Here is a 15,445-nt window from a genome sequence, read left to right as displayed (position 1 = left end):
AATTTAATCCATGCCTATTAAAGGGAAAAGTTAATGCAGTATACCAAAGGCATTAAATCTGCATAAATTCAGTATGGTTTATACTTCTGATATTTGCTAATTATGATGTCCATCCACAAACATTTTTGCTCCTGAATGACGAAAACCCAGGAGTAAGTGTTCCGGTTTTCGAACGTTACTTGGAACACGAACGTCCAAGACGGCTTCCGCTGTGCAGAAACCTAGCTGTCAGGCAATCGGAAGCCATGCTTTTGAAGCCGAAGGCACTTCTGGAACGGATTACATTCAAGTTCCGAGGTACCACTGGACTGGACTGATATTTGGCAAATTAAATAATACCACCTTCCCTCTGTATCTGAAAGACATCCTGCTAGTTAATTTAACAGGAGAAATAGAATTAAATGATTTATAGCTAGCTCTTACATTATTTTCAGGGGCAAAAACATATTGCCAAATACTGGAAATTAGATTTAAACCTTCAAATATCCGACTGGCTGGTTAATAGCTGGGAAACAACCATTTTAATTTATTACACACATGCATTTTAATACAGTAAATATTCTTAAACCCAAAGCTGCATAATTTCTTTAAAACAAGAGTAGATGCATCAAAAGCAGATCTGTTTTTCTGAGCAGTTCACTTCTGTACATACTACGCTCTGCTCAAAAGTGCAGAATGCAACAATGCATTTGAGAAATGCTGTAGTGTTGCCAAATAGGCTGTTGGCTGGAACTTGGTTCCATTTAAAATCACAATGCTTTGCTTTAAATTTCTGCAACGCTAAATATTATGTGACAAGCAGTGATTTGAAGATGATTCTCCCCTCTCCTCTCTAGTGCATTGGCTGGCTTATATGCGATTGAAAAACTTATGTTCGCGTCTTCTGTCTGATCACCCTGAACTTGAACATTTGATCTGGACACTCTTTCATCACACACTGCAAAATGAATATGAACTTATGAAAGACCGGCACTTAGACCAGGTAATGAGTCTGGCGGGTGTGAGCTGATTTCAGTCTTGTGTAAGCTTATGCTTCTTTCTTTTTTTAACTTCTCCATGGTTCAGAAACGTTGTGCGGAATTTGCGAAGTAAGTGTGTGTTCTTGAGAAACCCAGTAGTGTTTCTCAATCTTCTCCACACAGAGAACCGACCACTTGCTTGTTCTTCCTCTTGCTTCAGACATAGCCAAAGAAACATTTATTATTTTTAACCTCCCTTGCAAGTCTGAGCTCATTCTGAGTTTTAGCCTGTCTGACCGTCACCCTCCAACTATTAGCTACTTGTGTATAATCCTCCTTAGGGATTTCCTCTTTCTTCCACTTCTTATACAGTGGTGCCCCGCAAGACGAATGCCTCGCAAGACGAAAAACTCGCTAGACGAAAGGGGTTTCCGTTTTTTGAGTCGTTCCGCAAGACGAATTTCCCTATGGGCTTGCTTCACAAGACGAAACGTCTTGCGAGTTCTTGCGAGTTTGTTTCCTTTTTCTTAAAGCCGCTAAGCCGTTAATAGCTGCTAAGCCGTTAATAGCCGCTAAGCCGCTAATAGCCGTGCTTCGCAAGACGAAAAAACCGCAAGACGAAGAGACTCGCGGAACGGATTAATTTCGTCTTGCGAGGCACCACTATACACGCCCTTCTTAAATCTTAGCTCATCTGCCAGCTCCTTTTGCAACCACACACTTCTGTTTCCTTGTGGTACTGAGTAATAGAGTAATAGAGATGGATGCATTCAGCATCTGGATGCATCCTCTCCCCCAACAGCTTCATGCAGTTGTTGAATAGCATTGGTGAGAAACAGAGCACTGTGGGACATCATGGAACATATGGACTACTTGAAGTATACACCAAACATCCTTGCTTCTGAAGAAATGGGAAACACATGACATAGAATATTGGGGGGGGGGGGGGCGACAAAGCGACAACATAGCAAAACACTCTATAGTACTGTGATTAAATGAAAAAGAAAAATATCATTGGCACTGTCATTCCAGAAATATAAAGCAGAGCCCAGCTCTCAATAAAATTGTTTCCTCAATTATTACGTATTGCATTTATCTCACAGGTCAGGTTTATGATTAAGACAGGTTTGCCAGGTTTTGCATCTCTAAATGGACTGGGAATTTGGGGCATTTGAAGGATTGCCTTGTCCCACATGAATGTGTCTGAAATATAAGGTCCACATCAGAGGCATTCCTTCAGATGTTTGCACTAGTGAACATTAGGTGGGTGGAGACCAGCTAGAAGACGCTGTCAGTGATGGCCCCAGGCTTTATGAAACGTCTTTCCCAGACACATGCGGGAGGTACCAATACTGTTGTTGTTTCCGTGACAAGTTAAGAACTTTTTATTCTCCCAAACATTTAGTGGTTGATTTGGTGCAGTTTTTCTAAAATTTTGTTGCATGTTAAAATTGATATCTCCCCCCCTTTTTTTAACAAGTGGCGTATTCAAGTGCTTGCTGGTTTTTGTGTTATAATTTTGTTTGTGTATTTTTTATTATTTGTATGGCTGCTTTTAATAGAAATCAACATAGGAATCTTAAATAAAATCAATTAAACTTTTAGGTAATTCCAAATAGTGTGCAGTTCCATTTGTTGAGTGGTTGCTTAGAGTTCATCTTTTATAACCTCTGTGAGGGAGCAAAATGGAAGTGAGGGGCTTCATTGATGTCCAGTTCTGACAGGCACTCTCTGTTTTTCTATAGATAATGATGTGCTCTATGTATGGCATCTGCAAGGTGAAGAACATTGATCTCAGGTTTAAAACTATTGTGACAGCATATAAGGAACTCACTAATGCAAATCAAGAGGTATGGGAAACCTTTCAGTATCAGTTTTCTATATAGCTATTTTAATTATGGCTGATTTTAATTATGGGAACGAATTAATGAATATACAACAAGTAAATAATTATGGGTTATTATTCTAATTAGAGATGTTGGAATTTCTTGGAGATAAAGGTGTTATACTGGACTGGAGGAAGACTATTCTTGACATTTAGCGATCATAACAGTTGACGAGCCCCTTTTGGATTTTGTGTGTGGAAAGGACAGTGAATGAACCTGAAGTGTCTGGGATTGAAATATTGGGGAGGAACCGTGGGACATTGCCCTAGAAACAGTTGAATAGCACCCTGGAGTGAACACTTTGAATATTTTGAATAATTTTATATACACAATTGACAGATGAAGAATCAGAAGTCCTCTTTTATTTCTTCCTCTTTTTCTATCTCCTATTTTCATTCTTTTCCCCATTCTTCTTCTTCTGTTCACTTTATTCTTGCTTATGTCTTGTTTTGCTTTTCGATGTTCTCGATTCTGGGTTAATACACACAGGAAGGTGATGGTTGACAAAGGACTCTGTGTGAAAGGCAGGGAAGGGAAAATCTCCTGGGGGGGGGGGAGGCCGGGAGGGGAAAGGGAAGCTCCCAGGAGAGAGCTGGGAGGGTCCACCCCCTTTTGTTTAAGACAAGGGTTAAGATCTACCTTTGAGAGAGGGCTTTGTAAAACATAAATATATTTTCTCATTCTCATTTTGTTTCCCTTCTTCTTTTGTCTCCTTTCCATTTTTTATTTAAATTAGTTTGTTTTTTATTGTATTGTATGTGGGGAAAGTATCAATAAAAAGGGGGGGGGGGAGAAAATGATAGCATACGCTGAACAGTGTGGATGCATTAGTTCCTTAAAGGATGTCTTGAACTTTTGCAGTTCCTGAGTTAGATCCAGGAATGCCCTATCTAAAGGCAATTTTAAAGCAACCCAAACTCAGAATGGGCACCATAGAGGGACACCCTTCTATTAGGACTGCGCTATGTAGAAGAATAGAAGAAAATGCAATTACTAAAGAGAGCTTATATATAACTTTCTAATCCTGTCCAGACTTTCAAGTGTGTTTTGATTGGGGAAGGAAGATATGATTCCATTATAGTCTTCTACAACTCAATATTCATGCAGAAGCTGAAAACTAATATTTTGCAATATGCTTCCAATAAGGTAAGTAGTTGTGCTCCTGTCCCAAGTCTAGTGTAAATTAAAAGAAATGAGCAAAAATTAATTGGATTACAGGATGCCTATCCTGATAGGAAACTACATTAGCTCTTCATCTCATGCCTTTCTCCAAGTCCCTTCCGGCAGGGAGGCTCTGAGGATGAGGACCAGGGATGGGGGGGGGGGGGTGCCCTCCGCGGGCTGGTCTGCCTGGCACCTTTGCTGACATCTTTTTGGTGCCAGATAAAAACGTCCTCTTTCCTCCAGGCTTTTGATGGACTGTGACGCTGATGTTTCACTAGTGATGCTCTGTCAAAGCTTTCTGCCGCTGTTAGGTAGATTATTTTGTGCATTTTTAAACCAACGACTTGAGTTTTTATGTGAATGTATCTATATTATAAACTGACACACTGTTAAGACCATATTCATGGAAGACAATCTTACTCGGCTACGAGTGATCACCAAAGAATCAAGTTATAATCTAGTCTTACTTACCCTTATGTTTTTAAATATGCTGCAAGTAGCTTGGGGACCTTTTTTGTGTAACCAGGAACTAGCCTGTTTAATTGATTATGATGTTGTTAATAATCATCATATGTTTTCATGTTAACAGCCTCCAACATTATCGTCTCTGCCACACCTTCCTCACAGCCCTTACAAGTTTTCTCCTTCCCCTTTGCGTGTCCCTGCGGGAAACAACATTTATATCTCACCTTTGAAGAGTCCCTACAAATTCTCTGAGGGGCTGTTGTCACCCACTAAAATGACACCCAGGTCAAAGTAGGTAACCTGTTTCTTTAAGCAAATAACTGAATCAAACACAAAAACGAGCTAGATAGAATTCTGTTTCTGGGCTGAAAAGATCAGACTCTTGCTATCCCTTCATTATGTGAATGTTCAGGGGGCTCTGTCATCTCGTCCCCCTTCCCCATATCTGCTACAGGAGGTAGGGGGATTATATTATATTATATTATATTATATTATATTATATTATATTATATTATATTATATTATTATTCGGTGCTGCTAGTAACTAGTAAACTAACTACAAGCAATACTTGTTTTTGCTATGTCATATTCCTTACTGATTTATAGGAAAACTTTTTCAAGATAATGTGGAAGTATTATTGATAACCTTAAAAAGTATTAAGGATTAGAAGTCTGATGTTTTTAACCTGGATTTTCAGTTTCTACTTTAGCTATGCCATGACTATCTCATCTAAAACTTGTTTGGCCAAATGAAGCCTCTGACATGGGCTATTGACACAGAAACTTCAGCGATCTGAAGAAAAGAGGCTGGGGGAAAGGGCAGGGGAAGCAAGAAAATTAGTTTAGTTGGGTCAAATAAATGAAGCACCTCCAAGCAGCCTATTAGAATCATGCCCAGACTAGGAACTTCACTCTGACTGGTTGAACATATAGATATCATTGGTTATCAGTCCTTGTCTGTAGCATTCTCTCCCCTCCCCCTCAGGAGTAGTTTCTGTTGTAGTTTAGGGAGTTAAGAAAATGGGTTTTGATTTCTTTCCTTTGGAAAGGATATGTCTAGCTGATAAGACTTGGCGCTTCCTAAATCTGGGTGAAAAGGAGCAAGTTGAGCGTTATGAGGAGTATTGTGCAACTTCCTCTTGCGAACGTGACAGTTTTCACATGTCATGCCTTGTATATGAGGTAACTCTCATCTTATGCGAGGGTTTGGTTAAACAGGTGAAGCCAGGAGCCCCCGTAAGCGCTTCCCTGGTGTTGCCTTCTCAAAGCCCAAGTCTGGCTTCAGGAAAGAGGCGTAAGAGCTCAGGCAGGGTCCTAGAGTCCTTGTGCCTCCCAAACGTCCTTTTCTGAGTATACTGTAATGTTTCACTGTCACTATGGCCATTGGCTAATGTGAATAAAGTTTTATCTATCTATCCATCTATCCTCGTGCCTCCTTCCCAAAAGTGGGCAAGCTCTTGCCCAGTTTTAGAGAGGAAGTGGGAGGGCTCTAGGACCCTGCCACAGCCCTTGCGCCTCCTTCCCAAAGCTGGGCAAACCCACGATCATAGCTTTAGGCAGGTGGGGAAGATGAAAATAAATAAATGGAAAGTGGGTTTCCTTCAGTTTCCATTTATTCATTTATTTATTTCCCACCCATCCACACAAAGCTGCCATCACAGAAGTAAAATAAGCAGAAGATGCAAGTTATCTGTAATTTTTTGACATCAGTTTAATAGAAAAATGAGTTACGTTTTTACCCCATTCTTGTTTTTGCAGAATATTGGTCTCAATAGGAGAATCGTTTGGGGTGAGTTTTGTGTTTGAAATGATAATTGCTTTAAAATGGATTTAGAGTATTATGGTCAAGATGCACATTACAGAGCTACAACATGTCCCTTACATCTTTTTAAATAAAGAACATCTGCTGGACACACTGGAAGGAGTGCGTGACGCAGTTTTGTGGTTGGCTCTTTCCCCTCACAATTTGCACCCATCAAGCTACATGTCTTCCTTCAGGCGAAAAGATACAAGAATCTGTTTTTCTTCCCCTGTACTGAGGTGAGACAGGAGCAGCCTGAGGAGGGCAATTTTGAGAGGAAATTTACCAACAAGGCAAGGGCTAAACACTTTCCCCATCTCCCGTCATCTTCCTGCCCTTCTGATTTCAGCTCCATCATTAATAGTTGTGTTCAAGTGGTTGAATTCCAGTTAGTTTGGAAGTGAGCAGAGCCACACAAAAATGAGATACAGCCATACCTTGGTTTTCAAACAGAATGCGTTCCAAAAGTCCATTCGACTTCCGAAACGTTCGAAAACCAAGGTGCGGCTTCTGATTGCGCAGGTGCACCGGAAACAATAGCGGAAGCCATATTGGATGTTTGGCTTCCAAAATAACATTTGAAAACCGGAACACTCACTTCCGAGCTTCGATCATTTGGGAACCGAAACGTACGAGTACCAAGGCGTTTGACTGTAGTGGTTTCTACATACTGAGTGGACCATCTGGGTTGCAAGCCTCTTTCATCCTGACGTCTGGATTCCCTCATGGGCAGCCTTCCAAGGGCCACACGCCAGGGGTGAGGGGGGCTAGAAGCAAATGGACAGGGCTCTTACTTTTGCCCCATTGGCTGCATTCCAACCATGCAAAGGTGAGATCACAGGAATCTGCCTTCCAGCCAGTCAGACTACTGGCTCCTCTATCCCAGTGAGCGGTTGCAGGTTTCCAGGGTCTCAGGCAGGGATCTGCCACCTCACTTCCTACCTGAACCTTTTAGCATAGTGAAGGGTGGCAAGGAAGAGTGGCCTCCCTGCCCCCTGGGCTAAGCTTGAACAAGGTCTGCAGTGCTCCTGCTCCATGCTGGCTGGGACCTTGAACAAGTTCACAGTAAGCAAACTTCCATTCTCTCCTTGGGCTCAGGGTTTTTTGTGTTTCCTCCCTCCATTAACACTCGGCAGCTTATAGTACAGTATCCCAGAAGGAGTGATGGTTAGAGTTTGGAGAGTTAAAAAATAAAAAGAAATAAACACCAGCTCCCTATCCTAATCTATGTGAGGCTGTTTCAGGAAATAAGGAAAAGGAAAAAGTGTTTTCCCTGCTGAGACTTTGATGAGTTAATCCAGTCTTGTGCTTGGTAGAGGTCTATTCCAGTGATGTTCGACTGGAGGAAGGGAAGGGGAAGCGATCTACCCCTGTTTCTCCTTTGCCCTCTGAAAGGTGGAAAGACCTCTGGAGCACCATGGGAGGTTGTGATGGATCTGTTCCCTCCACAAACAGAAGGGCAACTCTGGATCAAACCCATAGTACTGTATTTCTAAGATAAATGGATGGATTTCAACTTTTGTGTGGTTCTCTGGCATTCTAGACTTCTGAAAAGTTTCAGAAGATAAACCAGATGGTGTGCAACAGAGATCATAATCTAAAACGCCATGCGGAAGTGAGCACAGCGCCCAAACCTCTGAAGAAGCTGCACTTTGATATCGGACAAGATGAAGCAGATGGAAGGTGAGCTTGTTTTTAAAGTGGTTGAATTCATTTGTCTTCATTGATATAAAATACTTTCTAAAAGGAGAATGGAATGTTTGGCTAAGCGTATGCATGTATAATTATGGCAATTAACATGTTTTATTTTTATGCAAATTGATAAGGCAGTTTCTGAATTTTCCAGAGCAGCTCTTAAGTCTTGCTGTATTTTATATTGAAATGTGCTTGTTTCTTCTGCAGTACAAATGACGACACTGGGAATTTTGGTGAAGCCTGTGTGTGTTTCTATGGTTATATAACTGGTTTCATACAGTAAATGAGATTATGCAAATGCCTAAAGTGCAGTGTAGACTGTGTATTTCTCTGTGTGTGTACACACACACATTAAGCTTGAATGAGAAACCCTGTCTGGTTTAAATGATTAAATTACGTTCTGATCTGCCGAAAGAGATTCCTTCACTCCCTTGGAAATTCCACAGAGTGATTAGGTGCAATGTACACTGAAAGTCATTCGGTGCAGTTTGCCAAACATGTATCCATGTTCTCATCTGGTTTGCAGTGGGAAAGCACATACGCATTTGCTGCCCTGGGGCACTAGCCAACCAACCATGCTTTCTTTTCTCTCTCTACAGGGAACACCTCTCTGGAGATTCCAAGTTCCAACAAAAGCTTGCAGAAATGAGTAAGTTCTTGTCTCCAGGGAAAGATAGTTCTCAATATAACGGAGAGTGACATTCTCAGGAAAGGAGGAAGAAGGGAACAATCCCTTAGAAGGACCCTTTCCCTGAGGCATGAGCAATTGTCCTCTCAAGCCAAAGCTACTCCTCTGGGGGAGTGGAGGGATCTTGGTGGTGGGTCAGTCAGTCATTAGGAACAAGAAAGCCGCCTGTGATGGGGATACAAGACTGGTGCAAAGGTTGTGGATGCTGCCTGTTGTCTATGTAACCTTGTAGATAGTGCTGGAGGAGTCAGTGGTCATGGTGCACATTGGCACCAATGGCAAAGGGAAATGTAGCTGTGAGGTCCTAGAAGTGAACTTTAGCTTGGTAGGATGTTGAATCAGGACTCTCAAGGTAAGTGCCTCTGAGGTGCCGCCAGTTCCAAGCCCAGAGACAGCTTGACAGCAGATTGGTCTCTGTGTGTGGATGAGACTGTATTGCGAGGAGGAGGCTTGGACTTATTTGGCACTGGGGAATGTTTTGGGACGAGCCAAGCCTGTACAAGAGAGTCAAGCTGCCCTTGAACCAGCATGGAACCAAACTATTGACACTTACAATATGAAGGTGGCAAAGCAGCTTTAAAATAGATTGTAGAGGGAAAGTTGATAGGAACCGAGGAGGGTCCAGTTCAGAATAAATCTTTGCCCAGAGATGAAGGTGAAATTTTGTTCAAATGTCTTTGGCGCTTGGTTTTAGTCTGTGGTGCTTTGACTTCTTTGAACTGCTGTCATGCACCACTACACTTTCAATGCCTAGATTCTGTCTCTCCTTTATAAGGAGAGAAGCTGTGTATAAATTTATATGCCAATGCTAGACGCCTCTGAGTCCGTAAGTGTGAGCTTTCGTGCTTGGTCTTAAGAGGAGAGCATTGATATAAGGGGCATATGGAGAACATGGTAGACTGGAGAAAACCAGTGGGATGCACTTAGCTCTGAATACAAAATCCATAGTAAAGGCAGGGAAGGAAGCACTGGAGGGGGGCATCATTCGGTATGTCAAATAGGGCACAGAGTCCAGCAAGCTAGAAATCCCCAAAGGGCAAGATTTCTCCATAGAAATGCTGCACATGGTGATACTGCGCCCCAAAGCTAATTTAGTGCTTGGGGTGGGGGTGTGCCATCAGCCCCCTGACCAAATTGCTCAGGGCGACGAAGAGGTAGAATTTTTGATGCACTGAATGACTTTGCCTTGGTTGTTCATGGAACTGACCAGAGGACTTAATCTTAAGTGGCACCCAGGATGCCTTTCCCCCTGAAAGGGAATCAAGGCAGCTTACAGATAAAATAGAAATAGCTTAAAACACTTGGGGGGGGGGGTGTCATTAAAAACAGTTGAACATTAATAGAATTAAAAGGTGTGCATGTATATAAGATCTATGAAAACACAGAGGTCATTACAATAAAAGCGGCATAGCACCAGCCTTTTCCTTAAAAATGGTCAGTTCCCAAAAGCCTGTTGGAATTCACCTGCTGGCAGAAGGAAGACAGTTTAGCCTGTATAGGGAGGGAGATCCAAAGTCTGGGAGTAGTTTAAAGCAAAACATTCACACCAATGGGGTGTTGGCCATGCACAAACAGCTGTGCAGTTTTCTAAGTCTGGGTTTCTTGATTTCGACTGTGCTGGCGTTCTTGGACTCAGTTGGGTTTCATGCCCCCTTGTGCTCTTAAGTCAGGTCCTTTTAATAACAGATGCAGTCCCAGGTTTTCATTATTCCTCTTGATACTGTTTTTATTCATTCTCTTCACATGTCCATTGTAATGAGCACCACATTTGTAGAACAAAGGCCAGATTAGCTGCTTATTTGCCTTCCGCTTATTTATCCTATTGAATGCCCAAAGTAAAACTGTTGTGCTTGTTTTTTTAGCATCTACTCGAACCAGAATACAAAACCAGAAACTGAATGATGGAGCTGATACTTCAACCACTGATCAAAAGTGAACTTCCACATTATGTGAATTGTATCTTTTGCTGTATCTTTATTGTCTACATTATCTTGTCATTTGCTAATTTGAAATAGTTGGGCTTTATAGCCAATGTTTTATAGCAGTATGCAATATTAGCTACTTAATTGCCACATATATGGGTTTTTTAAGTAAAAATTTCTTTGCTTCCAAAGGCAGCATTGGTGGTTTAATACTCTTTTCGTTTTATTTATACAAATTCCTTAGAGCAAAGGCACCTGAGATTTAAGTAGGCAGTCAAAATGCACTTGTGTTTTAAGAAATGTCATTTCAGTTTTAGACTTGCATGCACTATTTGCCTATTTTATGCATTAGAAACAAACAAGCAAACAAAAAAGCAGTTCATACATAATTTAATTACACATGCAAGGACTAAGATCTACAATGATGCTTATAACTTGAACATGAGGTGTAAAAGCTGATTGTACTTGAGTAGGACTGGATCCAGCTCACTGTGTAGCCATACTACTGAAACAAAGATGCTGTACCTCATTAATATTTCCACCTTCATTCCTTTCGTTTTCAAGCACTTATTTGCTTTTTGTAATCTGGTGGGCTTCTTGAATTTTACTGAAATGTACTGATAGGCATATTCACCATTTTCTTTTCTGCAGTACAAAATACTAAATGTGCTCTTTTCCATCCATATCTTGAACAAAAAAAGATGTTAAAAGCTTTCATGCAAATAGGTGGTTGAATTTTAAAGCTTAACTAGGCTATGAAAATGAAACCCTGGAGTTTTACTAGCAATAAGTTTAAGATTTTGGCTACTAAAGTTTAACTATCCTATTATAATTATGTATTGAAGCAAAGGTGACTACTGTCCATTGGAAGTATTATTCTTTATACAGATAAATATTACTGCTTCAAGGATTAATTTCACTTTTTCATGTAAGAAGGATAGTCTTCATGTAAGCAGCAATATATAGTTTTCCTTGTAGTTACGACCTTGAATTCTCATAACCCTGTGCATTTGATTTTGGTCCTAGGATGGCTTAGAGGTGAACTATAAAAATGGATTTTTTTTCTCACCTTTGTCTCCAAGTATGGATTATTTTCATGCTGCATGATTTATGGTTTAGAGAAAAAAACTACATTCTTGAAATGTTTATTTCAGTACAATACACATTTACAAACATTGGTAGTATAACGTTAATAGTGATTTCAATGCAGATAGATTGCTAGCAAAATACTAGTGTGTAACTATTTTTAGGGCTTTTTCACCTTTAGTTTATTTGGGCTTTTGTATTACTACAATACAGTTTCATATTCGCCTGCCATCCCTCCCTCTGCCCTCATGCCCTTTTGTTGTTGTTGTTACATTTTCTCTTCAGGTGTTCAGGTTCACATGCTCAGATAAGGGTTAGGGCAAAAGAGTGTCAGTGCTCTGGCTGGAGGGGTTTGCAGCCCTCTCTTCTGCCTCCTCCTAGCTGTGGCTTTTGGGTTACTGGGCGAAAGAGCAGTGTCTTCCTCCTTTTCTCATGCTCTGCCAAGCTCTCGCCAGCGCTGGAAATGAGGGTGGAGGAGCCCTCAGCTGGTGGACATGGGCAGGGACAGCAAATGCACTAGCTCCTTTGGGTCACTTTCCCATGGTTGCTGGCCAGCCAGCAGGTCCCTTTTTGGCCCTAGAGACACTGGATCTCCAAGGTTGGTCTGGTCAGGGCAGTTGTGGCAGAAGCAGGACCAAGGATCTCTTCATCCTCAGAAAGGGAGAGCTGATGCATTCTGTGGCCACGGGACGTCTTTCCAAGGATCACAGGAGTACAGCCACAGTATCATGCAAAAACTCCTTAATTTGGTTTGAATGGCCCACAAGGATGCTGATTTTCAGCAATAAGGATTAAATAAGCAACTTTTATAGCTTTATCTTACACAAGGTTTACTTGGCAGTAACACTTGTGTCATGCTCTCACTGGGTTGGGTGGAGTTTTCCTGGTGAGGAAGGCAGGAGCTCTTCAAGAAGTGGTTGCTCCCCCGTTTCCTGCTCTTGCCTGCGCTTTGCTACCCTTTTGCTCCTTCTACAGTCAGCAGAACTTGAGCTTGGTGAGTCTGGAGGGACACCCACTGTGGGAAGAGCTTATCGCTCCTGCCTTCCTCACCAGGACAACTCCCCCCAACCCAGTGACAGCATGACACCCTTATAAATCTACTTTTCAGGTCAATACCAGTCATACTTTCTACCATTGGAAAGTTTAAAAGCTCTTATAATTTACTTTGTAGACTAGAAACACCAATTTTCTTCCCCATTTTTCTTTGCACCCCATTTCACTTTGGTGACAAAGACAAAACAGTAGTGTGGGCTTTCTCTGACCTAACATATGCACAGATATGTATCAGAATTTGAAGCAGTTTCCAAGTTCCCACATACATGGAAGAGCTTTAGAAGACAAGTTCTAAAAATACACCTTAGTCAAACACACTTGAGTATTTTCTACCAGTTTTAACAGTGAAGGAACTAGCTCCTGTTGAGATTTCCCTGTAAGAGCGTGTGACTAGAGAAGGTTAAATTTAGATATCTGAAGCCCTAGAAGTGGGAGTGGAGGAAGAAGAGGTAAGCAAAGTTTAGTAGCTAAGGGGAAGAGCTCAGTGCCCCCCAAGATCTGCAGAATAAATTATACATAATTTATACAGGTTGGCAGAATTTAAAACCAGAGTTAAAAAAGGTAAGTGAACACAATCTCTTCAAAAATCCACTCGTTTTCTCCCCCAGCCAACCTCTTTCCCACAGAGCAGCTCCACTGCCCCTCCTTCTTTTATTGATGTTCTGACATATTAATGTAAACTATTTATCTGTCCTCCACCACCCGCCCTTGGGTAGATGGAAGCAGAGAAGTAATTTCTGCTGCAAAAGGCACTCACTGAAAGATGACTTTGTAGCTTGGAGTACAAAAGAGGTTTGCGATGCTGCTCCCTGCTCCTCTTGCCTCTGAGGATTATAGTGACAGCCTAGAAAGGACAACCACAGCAGAGGCTGGTATAATAACCAAATTTACCTGCAAATGAGGGAAACGCCAGTTGCTGCTGGTTTGTTTTAAAAAGTAAAGCAACCTGCAGAAAAAATACTGTAGGTTCTGGTTGCTGAGCGCATCTCAATCCCGGTCATGAGGTTATTTGCCACTGCAGTCACTTTTGTAGACGGCTGGAGCTTTTATGGCACTTGCTTTTAAGTGGGTTTAGATTTCTGAAAACTAGCCTAGGCTTAAACCAGGGAGTAATTTAATTCCCTGTCAAAAGCCCACAAAAGCTTGCCCCATTGTTGCAGCAGAGAGACTGATAGAGTGACACCATTTGAATTTCACTTAGGATAGTGTGTTGCTCTGAAGGGTTCGGCAAATAGTACAGATACAATTTTAGAGAATTCCACTGAATTCTACAATACATGTTTGGAACACAAGCATAGGTTACTTAGTCCCTCAAACTGGAGAGGACATGAATTCTGTCCATGCCCAAGCTAAAGCCAAGAGGTGGCAAACAGTAGAACATAGTGAAGTGGATAGACGAGGGGTACTGTGTCCTTTCCTAGGTTTTCCACCTAAGAGCACTAAGAGGGGGAGTTTTCCCTTACTAGGGCAGAACACGGATTCCTGAATGCTCCCCAATGCAAACTGCCAAACAGCATTTCTGCAAGGTTTTTCAAAGCTGAACAAGTGACATAAAGGAAGACGCAACAATATCCTGGGGGCGGGAGGAGTGGCTATGAGAGTCCCGCAGCCTTTTTTGCTCCATGAAGTTAGTGGCTATGTTTTGCGAGCCAAACTACATTCACGAGATGTACTCTTTTCCCGGCACTTACTTCATGAGTATCCCTTGTGAAAATACCTTGATTTTCTGCAACTGCCCTTCCTTCAGTTTTTAAACGCTCCCACTTGGCTGGCTTTGCTAATGAAGTTCTTCAGAAGGTCATGGTCCATTTCTGCAAAGCCTGATGTCTGAGTAACTACAGTCAAGTGGTTTATGCAAAACCGAAAGCAAAATTCCTCTAGTTCCTAGGAAGGAAATAAGTATTACATATGTTAGCGGAAATGGGACCACCCAAAGTGAAGCGACATGGCGGGTACATTTTCCAGGAACTGACATTTGCCGAAATTCAAAGTAAACTCTGACAGCAGCTGCCACCCATGGGCTGGTAACTCCAATTGCGGGTCATTCTATATCAAGTGATCCAGTTCTTTTAACCTCATGGAATTCAATTTTCTTAATATTTTGTACACTTTTTGAATGATCAAAACTAAGTTTAAATCTGAAATTTTATTTTTTTATCTCATCCCAATTTTGAGTTATGCGGGTTTGAAATAAAAAAACAATGACAATTTTGGCCTTGCCAGACAACACAAAAACCTTGAAAGCTCAGCCCAGAATTGAGATATTTCAAAACTAAAAATACCAATCTCTTCAGAACCTTTAATATGCTGTTGTCACATGATGGGCTTACTTTAAATTTTAAAGTTAAGATACAAAATTTAAAATTTTAAGACGTGATTTAAAAATTAATATGATTTTAAAATTGCCAAATATGTATTATTTAATATTTCTAAGAGTTACTTGCTAAATTTCATCTTGGGATCTCAATGGGATCACATTCAAAAAAAATATTTTGTACATACATGTCTGCCTTATTGGGCTCTATTTAGGATAAATGGGTCGTCTTGGGAGTAAAATATAGCAGAATAAACAAGACTTCAAACTGTAATATCAGTTACTTCAGGCATTTCTTTAGAAAGTTATTCAGTTAAAAGGTACCTGAAAAGCTAGTCAGGCTTATTTTTTAAAAAATGTGTTCCAAAGCCGAGTGATAGTTTGCTATTGCATGACAGAATTAACGCTTTGA

The 15,445-nt window shown here is 41.1% G+C and overlaps 2 protein-coding genes across 17 annotated transcripts in view; one reads left to right on the top strand and one right to left on the bottom strand.

The window, feature by feature from the left end:
* The window catches only part of RB1 (RB transcriptional corepressor 1), a 55,311-nt gene extending 43,663 nt beyond the window's left edge, over positions 1-11,648 (top strand). For 3 of the 8 annotated variants that reach the window (XM_077918942.1, XM_028703810.2, XM_028703818.2), the window contains 8 exons: positions 837-982; positions 2,705-2,809; positions 3,878-3,991; positions 4,599-4,765; positions 6,233-6,263; positions 7,819-7,958; positions 8,570-8,619; positions 10,521-11,648. In XM_077918942.1, coding sequence (XP_077775068.1) covers positions 837-982; positions 2,705-2,809; positions 3,878-3,991; positions 4,599-4,765; positions 6,233-6,263; positions 7,819-7,958; positions 8,570-8,619; positions 10,521-10,594 — 827 coding nt within the window. In that variant the 3' untranslated portion in view covers positions 10,595-11,648. Of the gene's footprint in view, positions 1-834; positions 983-2,704; positions 2,810-3,877; positions 3,992-4,598; positions 4,766-6,232; positions 6,264-6,372; positions 6,515-7,818; positions 7,959-8,569; positions 8,620-10,520 lie in introns of those variants that run through there. The other 5 variants (XM_077918964.1, XM_077918946.1, XM_077918972.1 and 2 more) reach the window with 5 other exon arrangements.
* A 61-nt stretch (positions 11,649-11,709) lies between these two features.
* Positions 11,710-15,445, bottom strand: part of RCBTB2 (RCC1 and BTB domain containing protein 2) — a 28,394-nt gene continuing 24,658 nt past the window's right edge. For 5 of the 9 annotated variants that reach the window (XM_028703853.2, XM_028703840.2, XM_028703897.2 and 2 more), the window contains one exon: positions 11,710-14,603. In XM_028703853.2, the coding sequence (XP_028559686.2) occupies positions 14,463-14,603 (141 nt within the window). In that variant the 3' untranslated portion in view covers positions 11,710-14,462. The remainder of the gene's footprint in view (positions 14,604-15,445) is intronic. The other 4 variants (XR_013390663.1, XR_003703506.2, XR_013390662.1 and 1 more) reach the window with 3 other exon arrangements.

Source organism: Podarcis muralis, chromosome 1 (assembly GCF_964188315.1).
Source record: "Podarcis muralis chromosome 1, rPodMur119.hap1.1, whole genome shotgun sequence".
Lineage (NCBI taxonomy): Eukaryota > Metazoa > Chordata > Lepidosauria > Squamata > Lacertidae > Podarcis > Podarcis muralis.
The sequence above is the reverse complement of the archived record's forward strand: the minus strand, read 5'-3'. Positions and strand labels throughout refer to the sequence as shown.